General features: G+C 43.1%; 1 protein-coding gene across 5 annotated transcripts in view; it reads right to left on the bottom strand.

Moving 5' to 3' along the window:
• Positions 1–23769, bottom strand: part of DDX43 (DEAD-box helicase 43) — a 64647-nt gene extending 40878 nt beyond the window's left edge. For 4 of the 5 annotated variants that reach the window (XR_006289449.1, XR_006289448.1, XM_043542521.1 and 1 more), the window contains exons 1-10: positions 23321–23769; positions 21721–21776; positions 18706–18838; positions 16306–16458; positions 15024–15105; positions 12076–12232; positions 11868–11986; positions 11418–11528; positions 8773–8914; positions 4605–4705 (exon numbers count right to left, since the gene is read on the bottom strand). Coding sequence is in view for 3 of the 5 variants with exons in the window: in XM_043542521.1 (XP_043398456.1) it covers positions 4605–4705; positions 8773–8914; positions 11418–11528; positions 11868–11986; positions 12076–12232; positions 15024–15105; positions 16306–16458; positions 18706–18838; positions 21721–21776; positions 23321–23702 (1436 nt within the window). In the remaining 2 variants the exon portion in view is untranslated. The remainder of the gene's footprint in view (positions 1–4604; positions 4706–8772; positions 8915–11417; positions 11529–11867; positions 11987–12075; positions 12233–15023; positions 15106–16305; positions 16459–18705; positions 18839–21720; positions 21777–23320) is intronic. The other variant, XM_043542522.1, reaches the window with a different exon arrangement.
• Between the last annotated feature and the right edge of the window lie 3740 nt (positions 23770–27509).

The following is a 27509-nucleotide window of genomic DNA, read 5'->3' as shown; positions in this document are numbered from 1 at the left end:
CCTGTGGCTAGTTATGGTGTGGCATGCATTGGCAAGAATTCACAGAACCAGGGGTTTGGTGGTTAGAGACTGAAAGGTTCATAGACTGATATTCATATTAATGTAAATATATAAAATAAGATTTATACCAACACTTGAGAGACAAAATAATTCACTCTGATGTATTTTGAACTATATCTCTGATAATCCTGGATCCTGTTAGGAAACGTATTATGTACTATGCAATCAGCAATCATAAACCTCTTTACATCTGCAAAGTCATTTTAAAACATTAAATATTTTCAAACACCTCTGAAGTACAGTTTTTAGAATGCAGGTGGGGAAACAGACAGAGGTTGCAAAAGTTATTCTATTATATAAATATGCTAAAGTTGTAATGAAGTATAGTTAATACCCTTGCTCCAAACCTCTCTTGTGCACATAGGATTTGAATCTTTGCCCACAACTTCAAGAAATGAAGTAAAATTTCACTCTAAAACCATATTCCAAGCTATACTAACCTGTACAGTTACTAACCTGTACAGTAACTGGAATTAGAGATATTTTGTCCCTGGGGTGCTCCATTTTGACCTTGTGCTTTCAATCAGATTTCTGTCAGCAGTCTGTGGGGCTGCGCCCACACCCTACTCATCCTTATGCTCAGGACTGAGAGTATATAGGGAGAGGCAGACTTGCCATTGCTCCAATTCATTCTCAGTCATGAATTCCAGCAGCAAGAACTCCAAATAGAGGGGAAGGGGAGTGCAAGTAGTGGAGCACCCATAGGGACAAAACATCTAGAATGGGGCGGGCGAACTTTTTGGCCTGAGGGCCGCATCAGGTTTCAGAAATTGTATGGAGGGCCGATTAGGGGAGGCTGTGTCTCCCCAAACAGCTAGTCAAGGCCCAGCTCCGGCCCCCTATCCGAACCCCTCTGCTTTTCGCCTCCTGCCCCATCCAACCCCCTGGGTTCCCTGACGGCCCCCCCAGGACTCCTACCCCATCCACCCCTCCTGCACTGTGTCCCCTGCCCGGCCCTGGACCCCTCGCCCCTAACTGCCCTCTGCCGCCCCATCCAACCCCCCCCCCCTTCCTGACTGCCCCCCCCCCCCAGGATCCCTGCCCCATCCAACCCCCCCTTCTCCCTGACCACCCCGGACCCCCCACCCCTAACTGCCCCATCCAACCCTTCCCCTTCCTGATTCCCCCCCAAGGACCCCTGCTCCATCCGACCACCCCATCCAACCTCCCCTGACCGCCCCCGGAACCCCCACCCTTGACTGCCCCCCGCCACCCCATCCAACCCCTCTTCTCCTTCCTGGCTGCCCCTAGAACCCCTGCCCCCATTCAACACCCCCATTCTCCACCCTCTGACCTCCCCAACCCCATCAACAAATTTTGATATCCCAAATTTTTTATTCAGAAACTGGATTCTTGGATCACTTCTAGAAATTCATTCAGTACTTAATACCAGAATTCTAGAATGGTCTCAACAAGGTTAAGAGGACATTCATTTAATTACCTATTGATAAACCTGCGGAACACAAAAGTACCAAGCACATATTTGCTGCGGACTGTCAGTTCCTACTCAATGTGATGTCCCCGTACACACTCTCTTAAGGATATCACAGTCTCAATTGAAGACTGCTGGAAAGGCGAGTCTGTGTATAGGAAAATCCAGTTTCTTCAATGACACTTACTACTTTATACCAGGGATGGACAAACTATGGCCTGTGGGACAGATACAGCCCGCAGGCCATTTTAATCTGGCCCTCAAACTCCCACTGGGGAGCACGGTCAGGGGCTGCTCCACATGGCTCCCAGAAGCAGCAGCATGGCCCTCTCTGGCTCCTACGCGTAGGGGCAGCCAGGGGGGTTCCACTCTGCACCCTGCCCCCGCCCCAAGAGCTGTCGCAGCAGCTCACATTGGCCAGGAACCGCAGCCAATGGGAGCTGCGGGGGCGGTGCCTGCGGATGGGGCAGTGTGCAGAGCTGTCTGGCTGTGCCTCTGCATAGGACCCGGAAAAGGGACATGCCGCTGCTTCCGGGAGCTGCTTGAGGTAAACACCACCTGAAGCCTGCACCCCTTCCCGCACTCCAGCCCTGATCCCTCTCCCGCCCTCTGAACCTATTGGTCCCAGGACGGAGCACCCTCCTACACCCCAAACTCCTCATCCCCAGCCCTACCCCAGAGTCCACACCCACAGCCAGAGCCCTCACCCCAAAACCAATTTTGTGAGTATTCATGGCCCGCCATACAACTTTTATTCCCAGATGTGGCCCTCGGGCCAAAAAGTTTGCACACCCCTGCTTTATACCCTAAGGCTATAGTGCACAACTTCTGGGTAAGCAGTCCAATATTTTCTGTGGCCCTCTGGTGGTATTTCAGTTCTGCAGAATTTAAATTTTACTTAAGAATGGTTTCTTCCACATGCTGCAAAGAAAAACTTTGCTAATCAAAAGGTTTTCTTCAGATAGGATATACTCTAGGTGAAAACAAATGCTTTAACACAAGTGTAAACTACCTTCATTTCTCTCACCAGGTAGTCACTCCAGCATGTAACATTAACAGTTTAAACAACATTTAGTTTACTCCCAACTCATCCTAGCTGAAATATCCAAGCAAACTGGATACAACTGAAAACTAGTCGAGACCCAGTGGATGTGTTGTGCAATGTAGGAAACATCCATGTTATTGTCAAGTTTGTGCTCTCTCTGGTGTTCAGCAACATAGCAAGAGCAGACTCAGGGCATAAGAAGCAGAGAATAGAAAGCTCTTGTTGCTAGCTAAGATGATGTGAGATTCCAGCAGCAATGGGAGTAAGAAGAGTCACCATCATGTCTACCATCCCTACCATCTCATGGGACCTAGGCCTTCATCACCCTGATACTGAGAGATGTCCTGACCAGACCAGGACAGAGAGGACTCAGGTATCACCACCATCTCTACTGAATCCAGCTGAATCCCAACCACCACCTGGAATGAAATGAGGATAGACTTTAACAGCAATGGCAGCTCTAGCTCATCTCAGCTAACTTTTTCTTTTCTCCAAAAGTACAGTTACCACCATCCAAGAGACTATCAAACAAGGAGTTGTTTTCCTTCTAAAACTCTCTCCAGCTAAAGGGAAAAAGGGATGTTAAAATAAAAGCCTTAATGTTTTACATTTCAATTACGTTAACTGTTTTTCTTTCTTTTCTGTATCTTTAATATAAGGTTGAAAAGATTTTTAATGGTGTTTGTGCCATGGTACTAAGCAGACTGAGGTCTCTGTATACCAAACCCCACTGTTTAGTGTTGGACAGTGACAGGGTTATGTTAACACCTTTGACCCATTTATTCCATCTCACTCAATATCAGAGTTCTCAAAAAGTGAGTGACAGTTCTATTTAGAGTGCAAGGATCAAAAATCTTTAAAGTTTGAGCTTTGGCTAAGAGACTTTCAAGGTAAACAAGACTTGTAAGTTACTTGCAGACCCATTTTTCACCTGACCCCAAAGAGATGTCAGATTCAGTTAGAACCAACTGATTTACTAAGCTTCAGTCCAAATGTCATGAAGGAAACAATGAATTTCTATAAATGCTTTCCACGTGACTTATTTAGTTATACAAAAGATCTTCTCTGAAGTACTTATTTATGAAAAAGATCTATGCACTGGAATAAATCAAAATGCCACACACTGAACAATGGTAAGTCTCCATTTCATTGTGTGCACAACCACTTCTAAGTCAGACATCAAGAATTTGGTTTCAAAGCAGTGCCAGTCTTCCCATTGATATGCCTTCCCCTGAAGCCCCCAAAGTATACATTCAGTTATGCGGTGCATACTTACAGCACTATTATCTTTTACTGACTAAATCCTATGTAAAATTATTTACAGCTTTTGGAATCTTGTTAGGTTACCATGAAGTCCTCTGTGTTACAAAGATTCTGCATCAGTGCCCTACATAAAATATTTTCTTTCTGAAGTCAAATATTGGAGAAGAATGAGACTTACCACTGAAGACCATTGGGATAGCTAAGGGGTAGGGGAGACTGATATAAACAGAGTGCATACTCATAAACACAGAACAGCAGCTGGCAATCTGCAGTGGATATGTGCATCGCAAGCTTGCAAAAACAAACAGATAAAAAATTAAAATTTCACGTTACTAGTGTACTGAATGTCTCTCCTAGCCTACTTGGAGACATACAGTACATAATTAATTAGTTAAAAAAATCCAAACGTGCAGGCTTTCTTTAAATACCCTCAAATTCTTCAGTCCAAGATTTATCACTGATTAAGTTGGACAGACAGGCCTATGGGAGTTCTTCAATCTATTAAGTCTGTGTCTGAAGTCTAAGACGCAAGTAGTTACCAATTATTATCCAACTAGTCAGTATCCAAGAGTATCTGAAAATTCTCATGAAACTGAATTCAATAAAAAGTAACCTATTTGACATCAAGAGGACAAATCAAAATGATTATAGCAGGTATCCACTGTCCCATAAATATGAGCACAGTAATTATTTAGGAGCTTTATATTAAAAAAGTGCTAACATGAACCGTTAAAACTAAGTATAACTATACAAGTTTACAATGACACCAACATTAATTCTAAACTACTGAAAACATTTACATACCTAGTCATGACTGTTTGTCTGTCAGGGCGTACATCTAGTAAGATCTTCATTATTTGAGGTTCAAATCCCATATCCAACATCCTATCAGCTTCATCTAAAACCTGTGCAAAACAAGATTAGTGCCTATGATTCTTCAGTTAAGTTTTCAGCAAGACACTACACCGCAGACTTTCCTTAAGAGGTACAGTATTTCTCACTCAACCCTTAAAACCCATTTTAGAATCTACTTATTTCCATTCCAGAAACTATTAACTCCTTTTTGAGTTTTCACCTTCTAAATTGTTTCTGGTGCTACTCCTTGATAAGCCAGCAAACCTGGTATATTTCTAGGCAGGAAAATTCTCTGAGAAAAATGCTTTTATCCATACCCCCAAGAACAAAAGCCAGAGAACATCAGGATTTTGAATAGTTTTCACTTGCCTATATTTCCCTCCTCCCCCCAATTTGTTTGGCATATAAATTCAAATAGAAGTGTTGATTATGTAACAGAAAACAGTAAAAACAACAACCCTGCAACTATTTCAATCAAGAGGGTTTCTTCAGAAACTTTAAAGTGAAGTTTCCTATTTTACTTGTTAGAGCTTTTCTATGCCAGCCCAGAAATACTAATTTTGTCCTTCACAACGAGCAGAAAGACATATCACAACATTTGCAAGGGGCCTATCAGTTCTTAGAGCTCAGCCTTCTCTTAACCACTAGGTAAAGTGCATTTGACCACCGCCTGATCCTTCCTAGTGCTCCTGAAAAATTAATAGTCTTTGAGGCCTAAGTCTCTGAGTCAGAACTCATAATGGCCAAACAATGGTCAAACCATGTCATCTGCAATGAGTCAAGGCTACAAAGTAATATCCTAATTACAGTTAAAGAATGGTACTTGGAGCTGGAAGTTAGGTGTGATTCCTCACAGAAAAACAAAGAGGCCCTACACCTTGGACATATGGCTAGCTGACCATTGTTTGAGCCCTAGAGATCTTCTGCCACACACAAGTGAAACTGATGATCCTACACAGGGCAATATGGTAAGTACTCATTGGATATCTTTGACTTTCAAAGACTTGGAAAGCTTTTATAATCTCCTGGCCCTTAACCATCTAATCTGCTCTGGAAACAGAGACCTGATAGGTTTTTTAGGTGTTGCACTGAACTAAGATCCTTTAGGGATACACCCCCTACCATGGGAATTGGAATTAGTTTGACCAACTGAGAAGTGACTTCATCTACCTAACAACTTGCTTTTAAAATACCTTCCTTGGAAAGAGGTCACAAGATTTTCAATTCACTGGAATGGTTTTGTAATCTGAGTCCCACTCATGATCCACTCCATTCTGACATGTAGGCACAACTGTGAGAATTTCAGAATCCTATACAAAATTTAAAAATATTAAGCCAACCAGAACCAGGTCCACTGGACTTTCCTCCTTTAATTTTCAGGTTTGAGTTATAAGGTCAGTTATATAGGTTAAAAAAAAAATTAAGGCTAAATTCTGTCTTCTCTTATACTGGAAGATCAGACATTTTCTGGCCATCCCCTTGATTATCCTCATCCCTGTTTTCTCCTTTTTGGACATCCTAGTCCAGTTGTGACTCATCAAAACTGCAGTGCCATTGGAATTCCCTGAAACGTAAGTATGAACATAATAATCCCCCATCTGAGAGGCTGAGGAACGGAATTCAATCTTCTGATTAACGCTTCATGTCCAAAAGACTTAATTAAGGTTGCTCTTCGTTAATTATATACTCCATCGGAATATGTAAAGGCTAGAATCTCTATTGTGGGTTACAGAGAGCAGCTAGCGCTTTGTATATGAGAGTGTCCTTCCTGATAGGACAGAAGGTACTTCCTTGGCTAGGATATGAACTATTCCAGTAGCTGGAGGAAGGGGAGAGAACATATGAAAAGCCATACTGGATCAGACCAGTGGTCTAAGGTCAATATCCCATCTCCCAGATAGGATAACCAGCCCCCTGTTAATGTTTCTTCCAAACCCCCAACAGTTGGATATCTGTTTATTCCCTTTAGGATAAGATTTAATATCACTTAACAAAACTTTAATATTCACTACACCACCTTCTGGACATTCTTTCTATCCATATAAAGGTCCACTCCTTTTCTGAATACAACAAAGATCTTTGTCGAAGTTATACCTTGTGGTAAAGAGTTTCACAGGCCAGTTGGGCACTGTGTGAGAAGTCTCAACTTTTATCAGTTTTAAATTTGGCTCTCTTCTATTTTACTATGTTTCCTTGTTCTTGTATTCTGAGAGAGGGTAAACAGGAGCACTGGAATTGAACAGGGAAGGTAACTAACTAATCTGTATACTTTTGTGTCCTCTTTTTGTCTTCTCTCTATAGGTTTCTTTGATGTTCCTAATAATTCTCATCATAGGTCTCTAAATCAGGAAGGAGGGGGAGGCGCTGATCGGTGGGGCTACTGGTGGGTGGGAGGCGCTGGGGGGTTGGGAGCAGTGATGGGGAGCTGCTGACATATTACTGTCTCTCTTTTGCAATGTACATTGGTAAATTCTGGCTCCTGCTCAGGCTGGCTACCCCTGCTCTTACACATAGTGGGGTGGGGAGGGGGCGAAGAGGGAGAGAAGAGGACAAATACACTGGTGAAAATTTTAAAACACGATCTCAGTTTTGGGTCCAACTTTAGATACTTATGGCCTGGAGTAGAGGGTGTGCAGCACTTCCGGGGGAAAAAAAAAAGTCAGTCTACTGGTACCTAAAAAAAGTTGATCACTTTCAAAATTCAATCCTCTGTGCATGTCTCCCATCTACTGGAAAAGTGGAACTATACCTAAGTGTCTGGACTAACAACTGAAGTTCAAGGAGAACCATTTTCTCCCTTTGTATGCGATTCAGAAAGATGATGGTTAAGGCCTTTTGGTTAACATGTAATGTAACTATCAAGCTATTTTCAGCACGTATAGCCTTTTGTTCTATTTCTAGCCAGCACCACATCCTTTATTTTCTAATGACAGCAAAAGTGCATGAGACTGAATATAATATTTAGCTGCTAGTGCACTAAAAACTAGCAATTCTTTTCTTTACTACAGAAAGGAGAGAGGAAAAAAACAAACAAAAAATAAACAAAAACCTTCTCCAGTACGACTTCTCTTCCCCCAAGCAGGCACCTTCGTTCCTATCTTACAATCAAATAAGGCTACTCTCTAGTTCCACTACTATTCTTTCTCAGCTGGTCAAAATCCTGGTGATGCTCATCTCTCTCTTTGCTGTCTATTACCATCCTTACATATTTGGGGTCAGCAAGTCCACTATTATTTCTAAAACTGGAGTATAGGCAGGTACTGGCATCAGAGGAGGCATGCTATGATACTTTACCAGGTGCTCAGGACTGGATCCTCTTACCAGTCCTAGTTTACTCATTAAAGTATTTCATAGGATTCACCTGAGAAAGGGCCAGTTTAAACTGTTATCCCCCCTAGTGATTAACCAGTGTCCTAAGGGTTAAAAGGCCACTGACAATTGGTAAGCCTGAGAGAACAGAGTACCTATAGGAGTGGTTCTTAACCTGCGGCCCAATCAGCACACAGCTGGGGCCCATGTGACATCCTCAGGGCCATACAGGTAGTATATGTATTGTGTGGATGCGGCCCACGTAACAGAGAGAGCTGCATTTGCGGCCCACAATGGTAAATAGGTTGAGAACCACTGACCTATAGTATTAAAAAGATGACTGTACAAAAAAGTAAAGGGTAATAAGGACATTATGCACTGAAGTAATCTAACAAATTTCTTACTTAACTTTATGTCCTGAAGTCAGACTCGTAGCTTACTACTTGTAAAAAATGGCCAGGAAGACTTACGGCTTTCAGTACATGATACTATTACATCACAATAGCTATCTAAAGAAAGTTTTTCTTCAAGTGACCTTTAGAAACGTGAGCCACAAGCTATTTTCCATTTTATGAAAACTGATTACATGTACCAGGAGTCTAGTTTTCCCAGGGTGGTGACAGTGTCTTCAGCAGAGATACTCAGTTTACAGTACTAAGACTTTCAGATTTTAGCCTTAAAAAAAAACACCTCAATTCAATTAAAATTTAATTAAAAAAAACAAACCAAAAAATAAACTAAAGATTTGCTTCAGATTAATCTACTTCTACCCCAATAAGTGCATTACTTTTCAATGTTGACTACTTGCCAAGTAGGTTATGCTCTTCAGATTTATGAAGTTGTTCATTTGAAGGTCATTCAGTCTACCAGGAGTAGCAATAACAATATCCACACCTTTGGTAACCATGTTTATCTGTCCTTTTCGGTCCCCACCACCATATATGCAAATACTAAAAAAAAAAAGTTTTCCAGAAGTTGAGTATAGTTCAATTAAAATCAATCTTTCAAAATTGAAAACAATACCATCACCATTGTCCAATAATATTTGAAGAGTTTTTTTTGTATGAAGCTATCAAGAGGAAAGATTACAGTCACAGAATAGATCAAAAAGCACAAATGATTGATTTACATTTTCTACTTTAAATGAATATTTGTTATTTTACATTATCTGCCACAATTAATGTTTTTTAAGTTCAGATACACTAAGCAGGACACAAATTTTAACAATAAAATTGTCACTGAGAAGCTGACTACATTAAACCACATCACTAACAATTTGTCACTGAATGTGCTGCTTCAGTTTCTCATCTCATATCCAGACAAGCATAGAGAGAAGCCGAATGATTTGTTAAAAGTACATATAAAAAAAACCCCAAGAGGTAGCGGTAGGCCAAACTAATGACAAAAGGCCACAGAGTAGGTATGAAAAAGGATTTTAGGCATGAGCACAAGTTATGTGACCACCTATTACAGTACATAGAAGCATTATCAGATAAGGAAATATGTAACATTTAAAAAGTTAACCTAGCAGCGAACAAGGGAATTAGAATTCTTCGGGTACCACAGCACCTTAGCATTCACACATTTCAACATGTGAGAAGACATTCTGAAGTAAACGCAATAAAGAACTACTGACGGAATGTGGAGCATGCACAGTATCCTATTTTATAAGAGAATTTTGTGAAGAATAAATGAAATAATTATAATTTTGTTTCATTTCTGGAGGAACAGATGGTGGAGCCTGAATGTCAATTGAGAACTACTAAGAGGTACAAAGGCGGTCAAGAGAGAATAACTGATAGCAACCTGAAGCCACAGACTGGATAAAGGAAGAAAAATTAAGAAAGATGGAGAAATATGGCCTCAAAGACTCGAGCCAGAAGGAAAAGCTGTAAATATAAAAGGTACAAATTAAGGACCTCTTTAGACTTTACACCAATAACAAAATATCTTGCCCTTGGAATACACAGGAGAAAGAGGGTCAATCAATGGGAAGCTCAATTATTGACCAAAGGGAGCCCAGAGGAAAAGACAAGTAGTCCTATTTAGTGACTTCATAATGAAGAATATAGTAGACATAGAATCATAGAAGATTAGGGTTGGAAGAGACCTCAGGAGGTCATCTAGTCCAACACCCTGCTCAAAGCAGGACCAACCCCAACTAAATCAACCCCGCCAGGGCTTTGTCAAACCAGGCCTTAAAAACCTCTATGGATGGAGATTCCACCACTTCCCTCCCTAGCTAACTCATTCCAGTGCTTCACCACCCTCCTAGTGAAATAGTTTTTCCTCATATACAACCTAGACCTCCTCCACTGCAACTTGAGACCATTGCTCCTTGTTGTGCCATCTGCCACCACTGAGAACAGCCTAACTCCATCCTCTTTGGAACCCCACTTTAGGTAGTTGAAGGGTGCTATCAAATCCTCCCTCACTCTTGTTTTCTACAGACTAACTAAGCTGAGTTGCCTCAGCTTCTCCTCATAAGTCATGTGCCCCAGCCCCCTAATCATTTTCATTGCCCTCCTCTGGACTCCCTCCAATTGGTCCACATCCTTTCTGTAGTGGGGGGACCAAAACTCCAGATGTGGCCTCACCAATGCCAAATAAATAGAGGGGAATAATCACTTTTCTCGATCTGCTGCTCCTACTAATGCAACCCAATATGCTGTTAGCCTTTTTGGCAACCAGGGCACACTGACTCATATCCAGCTTCTTGTCCATTGTAATCCCCAGGTCCTTTTCTGCAGAACTGCCACTTAACCAGTCGGTCCCCAGCCTGTAGCAGTGCACGGGATTCTTCTGTCCTAAATGCAGGACTCTGCACTTGTCCTTGTTGAACCTCAACAGATTTCTTTTGGCCCAATCCTCCAATTTGTCTAGGTCACTCTGGATCCTATCCTTCCCCTCCAGCGTGTCTACCTCTCCCCCCAGCTTAGTGTCATCCACGGAGTTGCTGACGGTGCAATCCATCCCATCATCCAGATAATTAATGAAGATGTTGAACAAAACCAGCTCTGGGACTGACCCTTGGGGCACTCTGTTTGATACCAACTAGACATCGAGCCATTGATCACTACCTGTTGAGCCTGATTATCTAGCCAATCCATTCATTCAATCGATATTTCTTTAACTTGCTGACAAGAATACTGTTGGAGACTGTATCAAAAGCTTTGCTTAAATCAAGATATATCACATCCATCGCTTTCCCCTCAGAGCCAGTTATTTCATCATAGAAGGCAATCTATGGCCCAACAAAGTGAACAGCACGTATGCTGCCTTCTATTGACAGAACAAATAGAATACCAGATATCTTAAAGGCTACAGGATAATTCAATTTTTTTGTATTTGTTATAACGCTTTAGCTTTTAAGTGACAGGACTTGCTGTAATACAAGACTTCTGCCAACACTTGTGTCTTTAATATTAAGAAACTGGTGAGAATAAAGATTACCTTTTAATTCCTTTGTACGTATACTTTGAGCACTCTGCTTCCACTTGAAGAGCTAGTTCTCGAGTGGGAGCGAGGACTAACATACCTGGCCCACCACGCTGATCTTTTGGGCTTTAAGAAAGAATTAAACAAAATTTAAATAAATGCTTTATACAGTAGTTCCATGAAGATACAGAAAAACATATTGAGTACACCCACATTAGATATTAAAATATTTTAATGTAATATTGCTCTAGAGTTTCTCAATATACTGCCACACTGTGTTACCCAGACAGACAGGGCTAACAATTTCTTAAACCAATACAGTTAATTTTAAAACTATTGATTGGACTCTTTTTCAAGTTGTGTTTTAATGCCAATTAAGAGTTAAAAACCAAACAAAAAAAACCCACCCCAAAACTTATCGAGGCAATACAAAACTCAAAAAGTTTCACTCCATCAAGCCCTTACATTGGTTGTGAATCCAAATGAATGAATCCAGGCATTAAATAAGCTAATGTCTTCCCAGTACCAGTCTGTGCTATACCAATGAGATCAATTCCTTGAAGTATGATTGGCCAAGCCTGTGACTGAAATAAAGCAATGTAAGTGCTTAACATATGGACTGCAAATTTCTCTTTAAAATATAAAACTTACCAGAACTGATAGCACACAGTACCTGAATTGGCGTAGGATTCTCAAAGCCAACTTTTCTGATATTTGCCATAACATCAGGATAATATTTAAATGCATCTTCAAATTTACAAACAGGATTGGGAACATGGCGCTTCTCACCTTCTTTCAAGTCATCACAAATGATATTATTATTTTCTTTTCTGTATAGAATTCAAAAATATTAATGCAGTATCTTGAAAAATCAAATAATTTTAAAAGCGAAACAGAAAAATATTCTAGAAATTGAGAAAAACTGTTGTCTATAAGAAACGAGTACAGGTTTCTTGGGAAAAAGAGAGCCATGACCACTCTTATGTTCACAAAGGGTGTTACTTGGGAGACACCCTTCCACATCCTTCAGCTCTCACTTTTAGTTACTCCCCTCCACAATTAGATGCTCTAAATGGATAATGACTATACACCCCGGCCACACATCTGACCTTGACTGCGCTCTACCTGAATGAGCTATACATTTGCTGAGAATATTCGCGTCTTATTGCAATCCAAAAGTCATTGGAGAGTACCACTGACTAGTTTTAAATGGCATCCTATCTAGGCCTTCACCAGAATAGTGGTTGTGACAGCGTGGGACCATAGCACTCCATATGAACAAAACAACCACAAAGGTCACAAATTTAGAGTAAAACAAAAACATAATAGAACAACCTATGCCATATTAACAAACAGGAATGACTAAGGTTTCTACAGATATGCAACCTACTTTAACAGGCTTTACAGCACACTTAAGCTCTGAAATATATAAAGCCATTATTTTTAAAAGAAATATGTATCAATGGTTTGTCTTAATTTTTTCTTCTCTTCAGCCTAAATACAAGATTCCATTCAACCAACATCTTTGCTTCAACCAGGGAGCAGGAAGAGAAAAGCACTTTCAATCTCCCCCTTTCCCTCAGTTATACTTAGTTAAAAAAGAGATGAATAAAATTACAGAAATATTAATTATAGCTAAACATATACCAGATGGGAAGAAGAAGAGGAAACACTACAGAATATTTTTACTCGCTCACAGCTGTTGTCCCATACATTCTCTTTTCTGATCCTATGAAAAGTTCCATACAGCATGGAAAAGTGGCAAGTAGAAGCATGCGTACATATCACCAACAGACAATAACTAGAATCCCAGTTCAGATTACAGGTTATATTTCCTAACAGAGAGACATATGGTTAGAGACACTGATACAGCTGCTGGGGCAGCACACATGGAAAAATGATAGCAGCCAGGGCAGCAAGGGAGGGTTGCAAAATCCGTTACTACTACTACTAGAGAGAGAGAATACTAGAGTCAACATGAGGGGATTGAAAAGTAGGATGCTCTGTGTACTTGATTCAAAGTGACTGGAACTTAGTGATTAACCAGGTTGGTACTTACCAGAATCTACGGGCAAGGATAGGGTAGGATGGCAGTGGAAATCAAAGTTCTAACTGCTTGGAAGATGTTTGAGTAAGGCTTCAATGAAGAAAAGAGAGTTCAGGGAGCATTTAAGATGGACACAATGTTCAGATGATTATAGCTTGAAGGAGTTAAAGAACTCCAATCCACTATCTCACAATATGCTCAATTCCAGTAGGTAGACACACTGAAGGGTTTTGTGCACTAACTACACTGCCAATACCATCATTTTATAATACAAAAGGAAAGATTCTGACATTTAAAGGGGGTGGAGGGGAGAAGACGACTGTGGCCATTTGCCTTTTACAGAGATTACAGCCACCATTTGCTACCAGCTTGAAAAAGCAATGTCTGCTTGCCTAATGCTCAACCCATGTTGGATAAAAATCAACGATTTAATTTAAAAAATTGGATATTTTTAAAATTTAAATTAAATAAAGGGTTTTTTTTAAATAAAAGAAACCTAATTACAATTTTAATTTTAAATGACAACCTATGCTAAGGCCTAAACTTACTATGAGGTATTAAAATAATTTAAACAAAAAGCATTAAGCAGTTCATTTGCTGCCAAGTTTTAAAGAAAATCAAACCCCTGACTGGTGGAAGGGACTGGCTAAGCACTTGCTTCCAGAGCTTGATGACATTCTAAATCAGCTTTTGACAGCAGTAACCTCTTCTGCATTTGCTGAGAGACAGTTTTCTTAATTTCAGTCCAGTTCAGTTCAATGAGCTAAGTAAAGAACCCAACTGGGAGTTGAAAAATAGGAAAGTTTGTTTTTGTCTTCCAATCTATGAATAAAAGCTATGTGTGAGAGAATGACATCTACTAATTCTAAAATTTTTGAAGGACCTGGTGATCAGAGACAATTAGTTCAATTCACTAACTACAGATAATACTTTCGTTTAATAAATGAGTTTTAAATTCAAAACATGTCTTGATGAACTTTTTTTTTACATATCAAACATATTTAAGGTAGTTTTATTTAATAAAAAGATAAAAAATTGTTTTTTGTGCATTTTAATTGAATAATAATTTCCAGCCAAACAGCTTGACACAAATTAGTAAAAAATTAATCCAGTAAATAAAAAACACCTCATTTGTCATTGTCCAACATAAGAAGTGTAAAAATGAAGAATCAGAATAAATGTAAGAAGCTATATAATTGCTTAAGTGCGTAAAGATATAGTGTTTCCTCCTGATTAGCAAAAAGCAGCACCAAACTTAGCAAAAATATATTTTAATGGTTACCAACCAACGAGAACTGATCTTTCTTCATGAAAATAACTGATGCGCACAAACAATGCAAAACATAATGAAAACTGATATTTAAATCAATTTTAATCATGATTTAAATCAGCAAGCAGGAATCCTTGATGACTTAAATCGCTTTGATTTAAAAATCAATCCACCCTGGCTCCAGCCCAAATAAAAATCTACAAAACTGTTAATAAGAAAATGTTAACATTTATACAACCCCTGTGTAACAATCATTTCACCATTCCAATTCCTAAACAAGCAGTTACTTATACAAACATCTTACCGCCACTTCTCCACTTCTTCTTGTGGCATGGAAGCAATCTTGGGTGATTCTTTGTAAAATTTTCTCTCGATTGGAGGCAAATCTTAAACAATTAGGAAAAAAAGCAACCTGTTAAAAAAAAATTAAATTTTCCAAATTGTTGAGAGATGTGCTTATTCAGAATTACAACATATAGTTTAAAAAGAAACAGTTACTGGTACAAGTCGGCCAAAATTATGATCAAGATTTAAGATGGAAGAGCCCAAAACCCACATAACATTGTGAATCCTCACATCACTCCCTACTACGAAAATTATTATAAGTAGTGTGAGGATTCCTTGTCGGAAGCATGTAAACAACAAAGCTGAGGAAGAGATAAAACCCAATATTTTTAAAGTATTTGCTAAATAAACCACCTCACCAAATTTTTAGTCTAGCTAATCGGAATTATTCCTCTAACAGAGATAATATGATGCAGACAGTTATACTTTAGAAAATTACAATGCTTAAGCATTGTAATAATGTTATATTTGTAATTTGTATATAATAATGTATATAATAACGTAATTTGTATATTTGTATATAATAATGTTATATATAAATAATGTTATATTTAATTGAATCTAAAGAAAGTAAGAGTCTACCAGGAATTAATAATTCAGACAGTGAAAAAACACACATTCATTTCAACAGACACATGATCTAAAATTTTTCTACTCTGCATTTTAAAAATCTGTAACAGGGTATCAAGACTTTATATTTAAGATCATAGAATCACACAAGCATAGAATATCAGGGTTGGAAGGGACCTCAGGAGGTCATCTAGTCCAACCCCCTGCTCAAAGCAGGACCGATCCCCAATTAAATCATCCCAGCCAGGGCTTTGTCAAGCCTGACCTTAAAAACTTCTAAGGAAGGAGATTCCACCACCTCCCTAGGTAACGCATTCCAGTGTTTCACCACCCTCCTAGTGAAAAAGTTTTTCCTAATATCCAACCTAGATCTCCCGCACTGCAACTTGAGACCATTAATCCTTGTCCTGTCATCCGCTACCACTGGGAATAGTCTAGATCCATCCTCTTTGGAACCCCCTTTCAGGTAGTTGAAAGCAGCTATCAAATCCCCCCTCATTCTTCTCTTCTGTAGACTAAACAATCCCAGTTCCCTCAGCCTCTCCTCATAAGTCATGTGTTCCAGTCCCCTAATCATTTTTGTTGCCCTCCGCTGGACTCTCTCCAATTTTTCCACATCCTTCTTGTAGTGTGATAAGCACACCACAATTTTTCAAAGCCTGTATACTAACCTGCCCACTTCATAGCTTCATATTTAGCTTTATTTTCTCGAAGAGATGCCCAGTTAATTACTGATTTCTGTGGGCCATTTCCAGACTTGACAAGATTATGATGGCTTTCAGTGGAATAACTAGAGCCAAAATCCTGGTGTTGGAGGGAACCTGCTGGGAAACAGTAGCTTTGCTTTATTTTTAATAAACAAAACCTCTCTCATTTTGAATTCTAAGGAGATGTTATGTTTAAATAGAAAGTTCTTTCTTGGGACTTATTGTTAGAAGCCTGATTTGATCATAGAATACTAGGGTTGGAAGGGACCTCAGGAGGTCATCTAGTCCAACCCCCTGCTTAAAGCAGGGCCAATCCCCAATTTTTGCCCTGATCCCAAATGGCCCCCTCAAGGATTGAACTCCCAACCCCGGGTTTAGCAGGCCAATGCTCAAACCACTGAGCTATCCCTCCCCCTGAGGGAGATCTGATCTCCAGATCCAATCTATAAAACCTGTGTGGATGCATTGTTGTGAAAAGGAGAGAACAAAGAGTGCTTTCAGCAATTTCTGGCTACTTAGGAGTAGTACTGACAGGTTCTAAAGCAGGGGTCTCAAAGTCCTGGCCCGCAGGCCATCTGCAGCCTGAGAACCTCCCCACTGTGGCCCGCAGAAACTTTTAAAAAAGTTCTTTCATCTGGCCCTCATGACTGCTGGCTGGGGGATGGGGTGAGAGCAGGGAGGAGATTCACATGCCCCTCTCCCCAGCATTGCTCCATCCTGCTGCTCCTGGGACCCTCCCAGGGGTTGCACTCGGCAATGTGTCATTCACCTCGGGCAGCTCGGCTCCCTGCAAGTGGTTCCCTATCTCTGCTGTTTCCGGAGAGGAGAGACCCATGCAGCCACAAGGCCTGATGTCTGCTGCAGGCACCTCCCATTGGCTGGGGGAGAGAGACAGAAGTACCATCACTAGTCGCCAGGCAGAGTCAGTCACAGAGGCAGTGTCACAAGTCGCCAGGCAGAGTCAGCCGGGGCGGCCTGAGGCCAAGAGAGCAAGGGAAGAGGGTGGGAAACAGGCTGGGAGGTGGTGTGAACACCAACTTCAGTGACACTATTGGCCCACTGGGAGGATTTGAGGACTGGCATTGATCCTAAGGTAAACTGAGTTTGAGACCCCTGTTCTAAAGGGAACTCCAAGCAGCTCTCTCAACTAGAAGGAAGGTTTGCTGTGACATGGGTTCTTCAAGAGGGTGTAAACTGGGGGAAAATGGGAAGGTAAATTCTCAGAGCCCCAAGGATCAAGCAGAAAACTATTTTCAACAACTGTAAGGAGAGAAGGGGTATTTCTACAGCACAAGATGATAATATAACAGTTAAATCACACATACCAAGTGTATAGATAGCACAGTAAATTTAAAAGAGATTCATTAAATTAGGATCTCTCAGAAAGCAACTTTAACCATGACACAAAGGCAATACATACTACATGTGATGACAGTGATTAAGTGAGTCCCAATGATAACCTGGGACAGCACAGGAGAAAATGTAGTGGTGTGCCTCATTCTTATGCTGCTCTGGGCTGTTTGTGCATCTGAACAGCAGCTTTCAGTTCCCCCTTAGTTATGATACATTCAGAAAGTATATTAAGAAATCCACTATTGAGTATTCCTAGCTGCAGCTTTGCTCCTTCCTCAAAGACACCTGCTAGTCCACCATGCTAGGCATCTCACAGCTGCCCCTGCCACCACAGTGGTACACTCCATGCTCCATTCCTCCTCTCTTGGAAATGTGGAACCTAACTCTCAGTTCTGAGTTTAATTCCTTTCTTCCCTTTTAGTGCCTCAGTCCAGATCTGAAGACATACATGGTCCTTGCCCCAAAGGGCTTTCAATACAAATAGACCAAACAAATAATAACAGACAACATAAGCAAAATGTTAGAACAGAAATTGTAGTAATTGCTTATGTATCCCTACAACATATACAGTAACAATATTCATTGCATTCCACACTTTACTGTGTGGAAACTTAACAGACCTCTTACTCTCTTCATGGGAAAAATAAATTTCTGTTAAGCATCAGTGAACAGGCAAATTATAGGGTATGTTGAGGTCAGAGCTGTAGTTCAATAAAGTGAGTAACATGATGTATATTGTTTTGATGCATTTGGAGGCACATGGGATGTACTTACAGAGGGCACTAAGTTTGTCAGTGCAAGTGGTATATGTATCCTCTTCTATTTCTTTGTTTTTAAGGATTTGTGTGTGGTATTCCCCTAAGGCAATTTTAACTGTTTTTTAACAAAAGTTCTCTCTCTGTGGTACAGCATATATACAGAGGCATATTGTACATGTTAAAATGTTAAGAACAAGTCAAATGTTATAAGAGGACACAAGTCCCAACAATTCCCCCACTGTAAATTTCTTACCTTTCTCAGTCCTGTCTCCAGGGTAATTTTGGCCATACCTCTTAACAAGATCATCTATCAACATTTTGGCTTTGTTCTGTGTATCATTACTACCAAAAATCTTTACTTCAGCTTCATATGCTCCCCTTACAACCTAAATTTAGAAAGCCTAATTAAATTTTCATATAGCACAAGTTTCATATACTAGAATATACACAGGTATCCCACTCCTTGATTTCTTCTTTATGCAGTCTCATAATTTCTCTGCCTAACACAAGCCCTACAGTGAGCTACCCAAAAGGATTTAGACATCATACCTAATTTTGGGGCACCTAGAAAAGTCACAAGAACACTGCAATCCACAAAGCCACCGTTAAGTGCATCAGCTTCTCTATACAATGAATGGGGAGAGCTAAATGCCTAGGAGTATGTAGACACTTAAGGCAGTAAGAAAAGGAGTACTTGTGGCACCTTAGAGACTAACAAATTTATTTGAGCATAAGCTTTTGTGAGCTACTAAATTTGTTAGTCTCTAAGGTGCCACAAGTACCCTTTTCTTTTTACGAATACAGACTAACACGGCTGCTACTCTGAAACTTAAGGCAGTGGTTCCCAAACTGGTGTTCATGAACCCATGGGGGTTCACGATATCTTACAGGGAGTTTTTGGGAAAAAATTCCCTAATGGCGGACAGAGCCGCCCCTAGGGACTCCAGGCAACACAGGGCCAGCAGCCCAGAGCCCCTGGACTTCTAAAAGCTAAGCAGATCAAAGCAAGCATATTTATCACACTGAAGAGATTTAAACTTCAAGACTCCTTATAAGAAATGGAAAGGGAGGTGGATATTTTTTGCCATTTTTAAAATTAAATAGGCAGCTAGTACTATTTTTAAAATTATTATGAAGAACAAGTTTAAGTTTTGTTGTGAAGTGCGCTGTTTGCCTGGACTGCTCAAGACCTGAATGTTCATGGAGGAAGAACAATTTGAGTTGGCTTCTTAAATACCTTCATGCTGTTTCACATCTGATACTCCTTGATGAAACACAGGAGCCTTGTCTTATAACAGGCTTATTCAAAGTGATACAAGCTACGAAAGTGAGATCTTGGAAGAGTGTTGCCGCTTTCATAATGTAATAATAATTAATAAATAGTGTGTAATAAGCATGTCATAAAACATATTTCCAAGATCACTGCTTTTAGAATTTATATTTAGGTAAAGGAGAAAAATCCTTGAAAATATTCATTTTTAGGAGTGGTTCGCGAGACTTGACATTTTAGTGAAAGGGGTTCACAGTTTGTTAAAGTTTGGGGAACCACTGACTTAAGGATATGTCTACATATGTTTGAGGGGGAGGGATAGCTCAGTGGTTTGAGCATTGGCCTGCTAAACCCAGGGTTGCGAGTTCAATCCGTGAGGCTGCCATTTAGGGATCTGGGGCAAAAATTGGGGATTGGTCCTGCTTTGAGCAGGTGGTTGGACCAGATGACCTCCTGAGGTCCCTTCCAATCCTGATATTCTATGATACATCGGGGGTTAAGTCGATATAACTGCCCTGCAGCCTTAGCTCGGTATACCTATAACCTGGTCTACACGGTTACACTACACTGTTAGATCAATGCAAGGCAGCTTACATTGGCCTACTTGTGCATGTACCTACACTCAAGCTCTCTCAGAGAACTCTCCCACTGGCTTAATAACACCATCTCCGCAGAAGGCAGTAGGTATGTCAGTGGGAGAAGCTCTCCTGCCAACATAGTTCTGTCTACACGGGGCGGGGCAGATTAAGGCTGGTACAACTACATTGCTCAGGGATGGGGATTTTTCACACCCAAGTGACATAATTATATCAAAGTATGTAGACCAAGCCTAGGTGCCTGCCTTGTTCCATAAACAAAGACAGGATAACGAGTGACCGGACCCAGGGTCTTTCACCTCCCAGGTTGGTGCCCTAACCACCAGCCTATGGAGTCATTCTGACTCTCTGGCCCTATGTCTGTAACTTTTTATCCACAGTGGAACAGCCATTGGAAGAGGGACAGAAAGATGGAATGTCTCTGTAATCTGGTGGTTAGAACACGAAGGTGGAAGACCCAGAGTCCAGTCCCCTTTCTCCAAGCACTTTTGTTATTTATCCATTGAAACAGCTCCAGTAAGTCCCACATCAGAATATCCCATAGCTCAGTGGTTAAAGCACTTCCCTGAGAGGTCAGAGACCCCTGTTCAAATCCTTTCTCCACCTCTAGCAGAGAGGGAAGAACTGAAGCTTTGCCTCCCACGTTTCATGCAAGTGCCCTAACCACTGGGCGAAAAGTTATAAGGTGGCACCACTACCCTCTATTCCGTCTCCCAACAAATTTTAACTGGAACTTGATCCAGTACGCAGCCTCTAAGCATGCCTACTGGATATGGCCTTGCACTCAGCTTAGGCAGCCTGAATGCCTATCTGAATCACTCTGGGGCTTAAGCGGGAAACAGGCATCTAGACACCTAGAGGGAGGCAGCAGTATGCATGTCCAGAGCATGAAACATAGGCACCTAGGGAGCTTTTACACTGAAAACTTAAGTGCCAAGTGAGTTTAGGCACCTACAGGATTTGGTGGGAGTTCTGTGGATTGCCGTGCAGACAAATCTAGCATTTAGGTGCTTAAATCTGGGGTTTAGGCTGGCACCTAAGTATCTTTTTGGCTCTGAGCTCTTGTGTTACATTAAAAAAAAAAAAAAGAAAAAAAAAGGAAATTTTGTATGTTCTTACCATTTTTTTTTTAAAAAGAAAACTCTACATCACCAAACTGTTCTGTTACACCCCAAGCAAACTGTATGTTCACATCTTAGTTCTGTTTAGTTACTCTCCATGCATACAGGGACTAGGAGTAATGTAAAGGCATCACATGCAACCTCAAGATAAAGAAATGACAGATGAAAGGAGAGACTCTTTCATATCAGGGAGCAATCACTAGGATATATAGAAGAAGAAATGGCAAGACCTGGAGAGAGTACTGAGCAATAAGCTCTTGACAAAATGTAGTGCACTTTACCTGTATTTTAGAACCTGAAGAATCCTCAAGTTCTCTAATTTTAGTTCCAGCCCGACCTGTTACAAAATGCAAATTTGTAGATATTATACAAATCTTGACCACAGACCAACTTGCGCCAAGAATCGGAAATAAACTACTGTTGATCATTACTTTATCATTCATTGGACTGTCATCAAATAAGAAATCCTTTGATTTCTTCAAAAAGGGTAGAGCATTTAACAAGAAACCGCAGAAAAAAAAATAGGTAGCTTATTTGTGATCATTCAAAATCAAGACAGAAAAAAGTGCACGGGGGGGGGGGAGGGGGAGAACCCACTGAGAAATCATGGTACTAGGGAGACACTTCAGGTTCCTTTCCTGGCCAGCAAAATTTTGTCCCCATCTTCCGCTCTTCTAGCTAAAAGGCACGCTCACACAGCCACTGGGCTGGCCAACAGAGCCTGAGCAAGCCTTTTGTGGTGAACCCCTCCCAGGCAGCAGAGGTGAAAGTGGGTCGGTACGGTGTACCAGTAAGAAGCAGCTGCCAGTACCGGGGCCGTACACAGCCAATGATAAAGGGCTGGCGTGGCAGCGCTTTAACGTTGCTGCCCTTTCCTCCCCCTGGGCCACTGAGGGGGTGCAAAAGGGGCAGCTGCCCTGGACCCAGCAATTTAAAAGGGCCCGGGGCTCCTGGCCACCACCACCGTGGCAGCAGACGGAGCCCCAGGCCCTTTAAATCACTGCTGGAGCCCCAGTTGGCACTGAAGGGCTGGCTGGGGGAGGCTGACACCAAGCCCTGCCCTTTCCGCCCAAGCCCCCGTACCGATAAGACTTCTAAGTTACTTTCACCCCTGCCAGGCAGGCAAGCCATCGTCCCCTCAAGGTGATCAAATGGGAAATCAGGCAAGCAGCTGCCATGAACGCAGCCTGGTCTCCCCAGGCTACCATGCATTCATCGGGGAGAGAGGCAACGCAGAATGTGTGTGGCCCCCGCCTCAGCAGGGACAAGGGCCAACTAGAGATCTAAGAGGCCAAGCAGGTATCACACCCAGCCCCCATCAACACCTTCCGCCTCTGCAGCCCACTAAGTGCCTTGAGCTCGTCTGGCAGGGGTGGAGACTGGGAGGGCATATGGCACATACCCCACCCCACCTAAGGGCAACACATGGGTGGGTACGCAGGGTTATGTGCCCCCCTCCTCTAGGTTTCTGCCTTCCGTTTAGCACAGAGGTTTTCAAACTGTGTGCGAACGCAGGAACACTCAGCCAGTCCTGCACAGCGGGTCTCAGCGAGGTGAGGGTGCTGCTCCCTCCCCAAGCCCTGCCACATGAGACTGGCCTGAGCCGCCTGCCTTCGCCACTCGCCCCCCCCCTCCGCCCAATGTTCCTCCATGTGCACTGGGGGGGGGGCCACACCCCACAATTTGAAAACCTTTGTGCTAAATGGAAGACAAATCAGGGGAGGGGGCACAAGTCCCTCACGTTGCCTCTGTCCCCTGCATATACAGAAATCAAATTATGCCTATGTCACCCACCACCCTGGCACGCCTCCTAGGCTCGCCCTGCTCGGGAAGGACTCGGGTCTACCAGTGCCAGGCACTCGGGCACGGCCCGGTAGTTACCTATGACGGTCCCGATCATGGCGTTGTCCAGGTGGAAGCAGAGCGGCACCCCCAAGCCCCGATCCCTGGGGGGGCCGCGGGGCCGATATTCCAGGGGGCCCGACAGCCAGGGTTCCCGGGGAGCGTGTAACGGGAACGGCCGCTGCCCCTCCAGCCTCCCCCAGCCGCCCTGGGAGCCGCTGCCCCTCCGGGCCGGCCTCTTCTCCTGGCCCTTAGCACAGGGCCCGGCGGCTCCGCTTCGCCCTCTGCCGCCCACCGGGGGCGCTGGGCTCCTCCGGCTCTGAGCGGGGGCCACCGCCGGCTGCCACTCCGGCAGCGGGGGGCCTGGCGGCCGGCTCCCGGGGCGGAACTCCTCGTCGCTGTCCGCTTCCCAGTCCGACATGGCAGCGCCGGGGGCCCCGCGAACCAGAAGGGTCCTGTCGGGCTCCCGCCGCCTAGCGCGTGCTCTCCAACTGTCAACACGCGCGTGCAGAGCCCCTCCCAACAGCTTTAGGCCGGGAAGCGCTCTGATTGGCCACAGCATTTCGCCTCTACGAAATGATTGGCTGGTTTGCCTGGGCCTCTGAATGATTGTCCATTGGCCTCTGGAAGCAACGGGCATTCCGCCGCGGGGGGGGCCACGCCCTGGGGCGGGGCTCGGCTCGCCCCCCCCCCGTCAGCGCGTCCCTCTTGAGGGTTTTGCCTTCCAGTGAGACTCCCACAGGCAGGGAGCCCGGAACGTCCCAGCAGCCTGCGAGGGGGGTGACGCTGACCCCACTCATTACCGCGGGCTAAGGAGAGTGCGCATCCCCAGTAGGTCCGTGGGCCAGGTGCGACTGGCAGCCGAGCCCCTGCTGCTCACCCCACATGGTCATCGCATTTGAGGAGTTGAGTCTGCGCCACCCAGTCTCTAACTATGGAGCGTCACGTACAGGCCGTGTCGTCGCCAAGCAGCAAACCTGCATCGCGCCTGAAGAGCCATGTGCATGCCCCATGGCTGCTGGATGGGAAATTGCTCTGTTCTGTGCAGTCACAACACACGAAGCCCCGGGTCGTGTCAGGTGTTAATGGGAGTCCCATTTGTGCAACAGCCACTGTTTGTGACATCCCCACAGAACATGCTGTGTGGTCGGTCACTAAGCAAAGTACACTGCATGTTCATTTAATGTGTGGGTCTGTACATGCTGCCAGTATAGTGGTGCATCTGTTATTTGAAATGAATTGGGTGGCATCAGCCCAATTCTCAATTGGGAAGTGTCCCCACAAAAACAACCAGCTACATTCCTATGCCAAAAAACCTCTACTGCTGTAACTACTAACTTTTGGTCAGATTTGAACTTCTGTTTGGCACAGCAGAGAAGTGTGGGACATTAGGGAGCAGTTTAAATACATATTTTTATCCTAATGCCTCAGTGAGATCCTATTCCATACTCAGGCTCCTGGGCACTACAGTAATACAAATAAATAAATAATGTATTCCTTGCCTGAACCTACCTTTAGGGTCTGATTTACCCTTATCCATATTCAGTGCTTCTTACTCATGGTACTAGGCTCATCAGGGTTGACAAAATCCAGTCTCACATATGTCCAGGGCAAATATGTCCCAGGTGAGTGCCGTTGCTTTCTGCTGAACAAAAGCTTTCATTAAGAAAAAAAGTACGTTTGCATTTGGAAAGCTAACGGCAATCATTCAAGCTACAAACAAGGCTAAGTCTATGCAGTGCTGTCTTCCTAAATCCTCAGACAGAGTCACTCATCTCTGCTGCCACACTTGGAGCTTCCACCAGTGGCAACACAGTGAAAACCAGCCAGTTTTGATTGTTTTCACTGCTGATCTTCAGATTCCTGTGGGCAGCAGAGAAACTGAGAAGAATTAGATAAATGTCATTCTGTTGCACCCGGGGAAGGCTATGATCAACAGCAACTTCAAGCACTGAATCTATTTCCCTGTTAGGGCTGGGGAGAAGGTAGAATGGCAGAAATACTCTTGTTACACCACCCAGAAAGCTAAGAGAGGAGTAGAGTAGAAAGAAACAAACACCCATCACTACAGACAGGAGGCCTGGGAAGATGTAAAGTAGTCTTCACAGCAACTGGGATGCTCTAGGAGGAAAGAACCACAGAAAGAATCTCCCTCTCCAAGCTGGAGATGGCTGCAGGGAGAGGTTGGCTTCAAATGTATGAGACACCTACTAGCTACTCCTCCAGAGCCTCTCTGTCACCTGTTTCTTCCATCTCCCAGGTGCTCCCCAGAGTTCTCTCTAAACACGCCACATAGGAGGCAGATTCTCTAGTTCCCATCCCCTCTTCTTAGAAGCAGTAGTTAAAAGTAGCAGCAGCCTTTAGCACTGGAAATAGAGCTTGACAGGAGGGCAGGATCAGAAAAGAGCTGAACAGACATCCACAGAATGGTGAGGAGGAGACTGTTTGGGGTTATGGAGCAGCAAGAAAGAAGTTACTCACTTTGTGCAGTAACACTGGTTCTTTGATATGTGTGTCCCTATGGGTGCCATGGCCCACCCTCCTCCCCTATATACTCCTGGGGGGAATACTGCACGCATAATTAATGAGCTCTTCAGATTTCCAATTTTTTTTGCAGAAAAAAGCTTCTGCCAAATGTTGCTGCAATTCTGCCTTTTGCCCACCAGAGGGTGCTGTGGTGCAAGAAAAGCAGCACTTCTCAGCAGAAAAATAACTTCTGCAGTTCCACCTTTTGCTCACCAGAGGGTGCTGTGGTGATAGAACAAAGCTGCAGCTAAGGAAGAGAAAGACTGCCTTCTTCACAGTGCCTGTGGCCATGTCAGGAGACGGGCTATGAGGAGACAGACAGTATACGGTGCTTGGGGGCACGTCAGATGGGCTCATAAGGGCTAGTGGGGGAGTACAGGCTGGGGCAGGCACTGAATGGGAGTGGAGACACAGGGCCACAGGAGGGGGAGGTGCAGAGACACATGGGGACTGGGGAGGGTGTACAGGGAGACATAGAGATGGGGGAGTGGCTGGGTGGAGGCACAGAGACCTGGGGGTGCAGAGCTACATAGGGATAGGCGGTGGCTGGGTGGGGGCACAGAGACACATGGGGAGGGGATAGAGGGATAGGGGGTGGCGGGGTGGGGGCACAGAGACACATGGGGACAGGGGCAGATGTGCCTGACTGAATGGGAGAGGATGGGGTCAGCCAGGGTCTGCATGGGGGAAGCTCCCTAACAATCGCTTCCCACCCACCAAAAAAACCTGTTCCGTACTTTTCCCACCCATACCCATCAACCTTCCAAGTTCACACGCAGGCTCCTTCCCAGCAATTTACTTCCCTCTCCCTCAGCTCCTCCGTTACCCTTGACTCCCCCAAGCCTTTGCACTGCTTCTGAGGGGTGTGGGAAATATGGTTCTGTATTGTAGTTTAAATGAAGTATTACTCAGAGTTCTGTATTAATATGCCAATAAGGAATTTATTTGTCAAAAAACATTTCCTGAACCTTTTTTGTTGTCTGTATTGTTACAGACATACTTGCTGACAGGTATTTTGAAATAAATTACCAAAAATAATTGAAATTGGTGTGATTATATTGTGTTATTTTGACAAATAAAATATGCACAATTTTGCAGAATTTTAAAATATTGTGCGCATAATTTTTAATTTTTTGGCACAGAATTCCACCAGAAGTACCTATACTTCAGAGTTCTAGTAGTTGACTCTGTGGTAGAGAAGGAGCTGAGGAAGGATTGTCTGCGGATGCTGGCTAGCCTCGTGGCAGGCGGGGAGCAATGCGCAGACTAGACTGATACAGCTACCAAAGTTCTCTGATTAGCAGCACAGGGATGCAGGAATAGGGAGCGGAGAACTGATAGACTTTGGGAGAGGAGACCAGAAATGGATTACTGAAAGGAAGGGAACAGAGAACTGAATAGACTTGGGGATGGAGGTAGACCTGATTACTTTTGTCAGGCTGCTGTATTTTTAGTCAGACTAGTATGTTTTAATAGGAATTTTGGAGGGTTGTCTTAATCTTAAATTATAACCCTGATACTTTCACATTAATGTAATGAAGATTTTGATTTGGCCCATTGTACTAAAGCAGACATAGTATTACAAACCTTTCAGTCAACAGTGCAAATCTGCTAAGTATTTGAGGGTTTAAATGTGCCTTGTAGACACAGCCCTGCACTAGAGGCAGAATGGAGTAGCACTGCCCCAAAGGGCATTCTGAGC

Source organism: Chelonia mydas, chromosome 3 (genome assembly GCF_015237465.2).
Source record: "Chelonia mydas isolate rCheMyd1 chromosome 3, rCheMyd1.pri.v2, whole genome shotgun sequence".
In the NCBI taxonomy this organism is placed as follows: domain Eukaryota; kingdom Metazoa; phylum Chordata; order Testudines; family Cheloniidae; genus Chelonia; species Chelonia mydas.
This window is presented reverse-complemented; position numbering and strand designations above follow the sequence as displayed.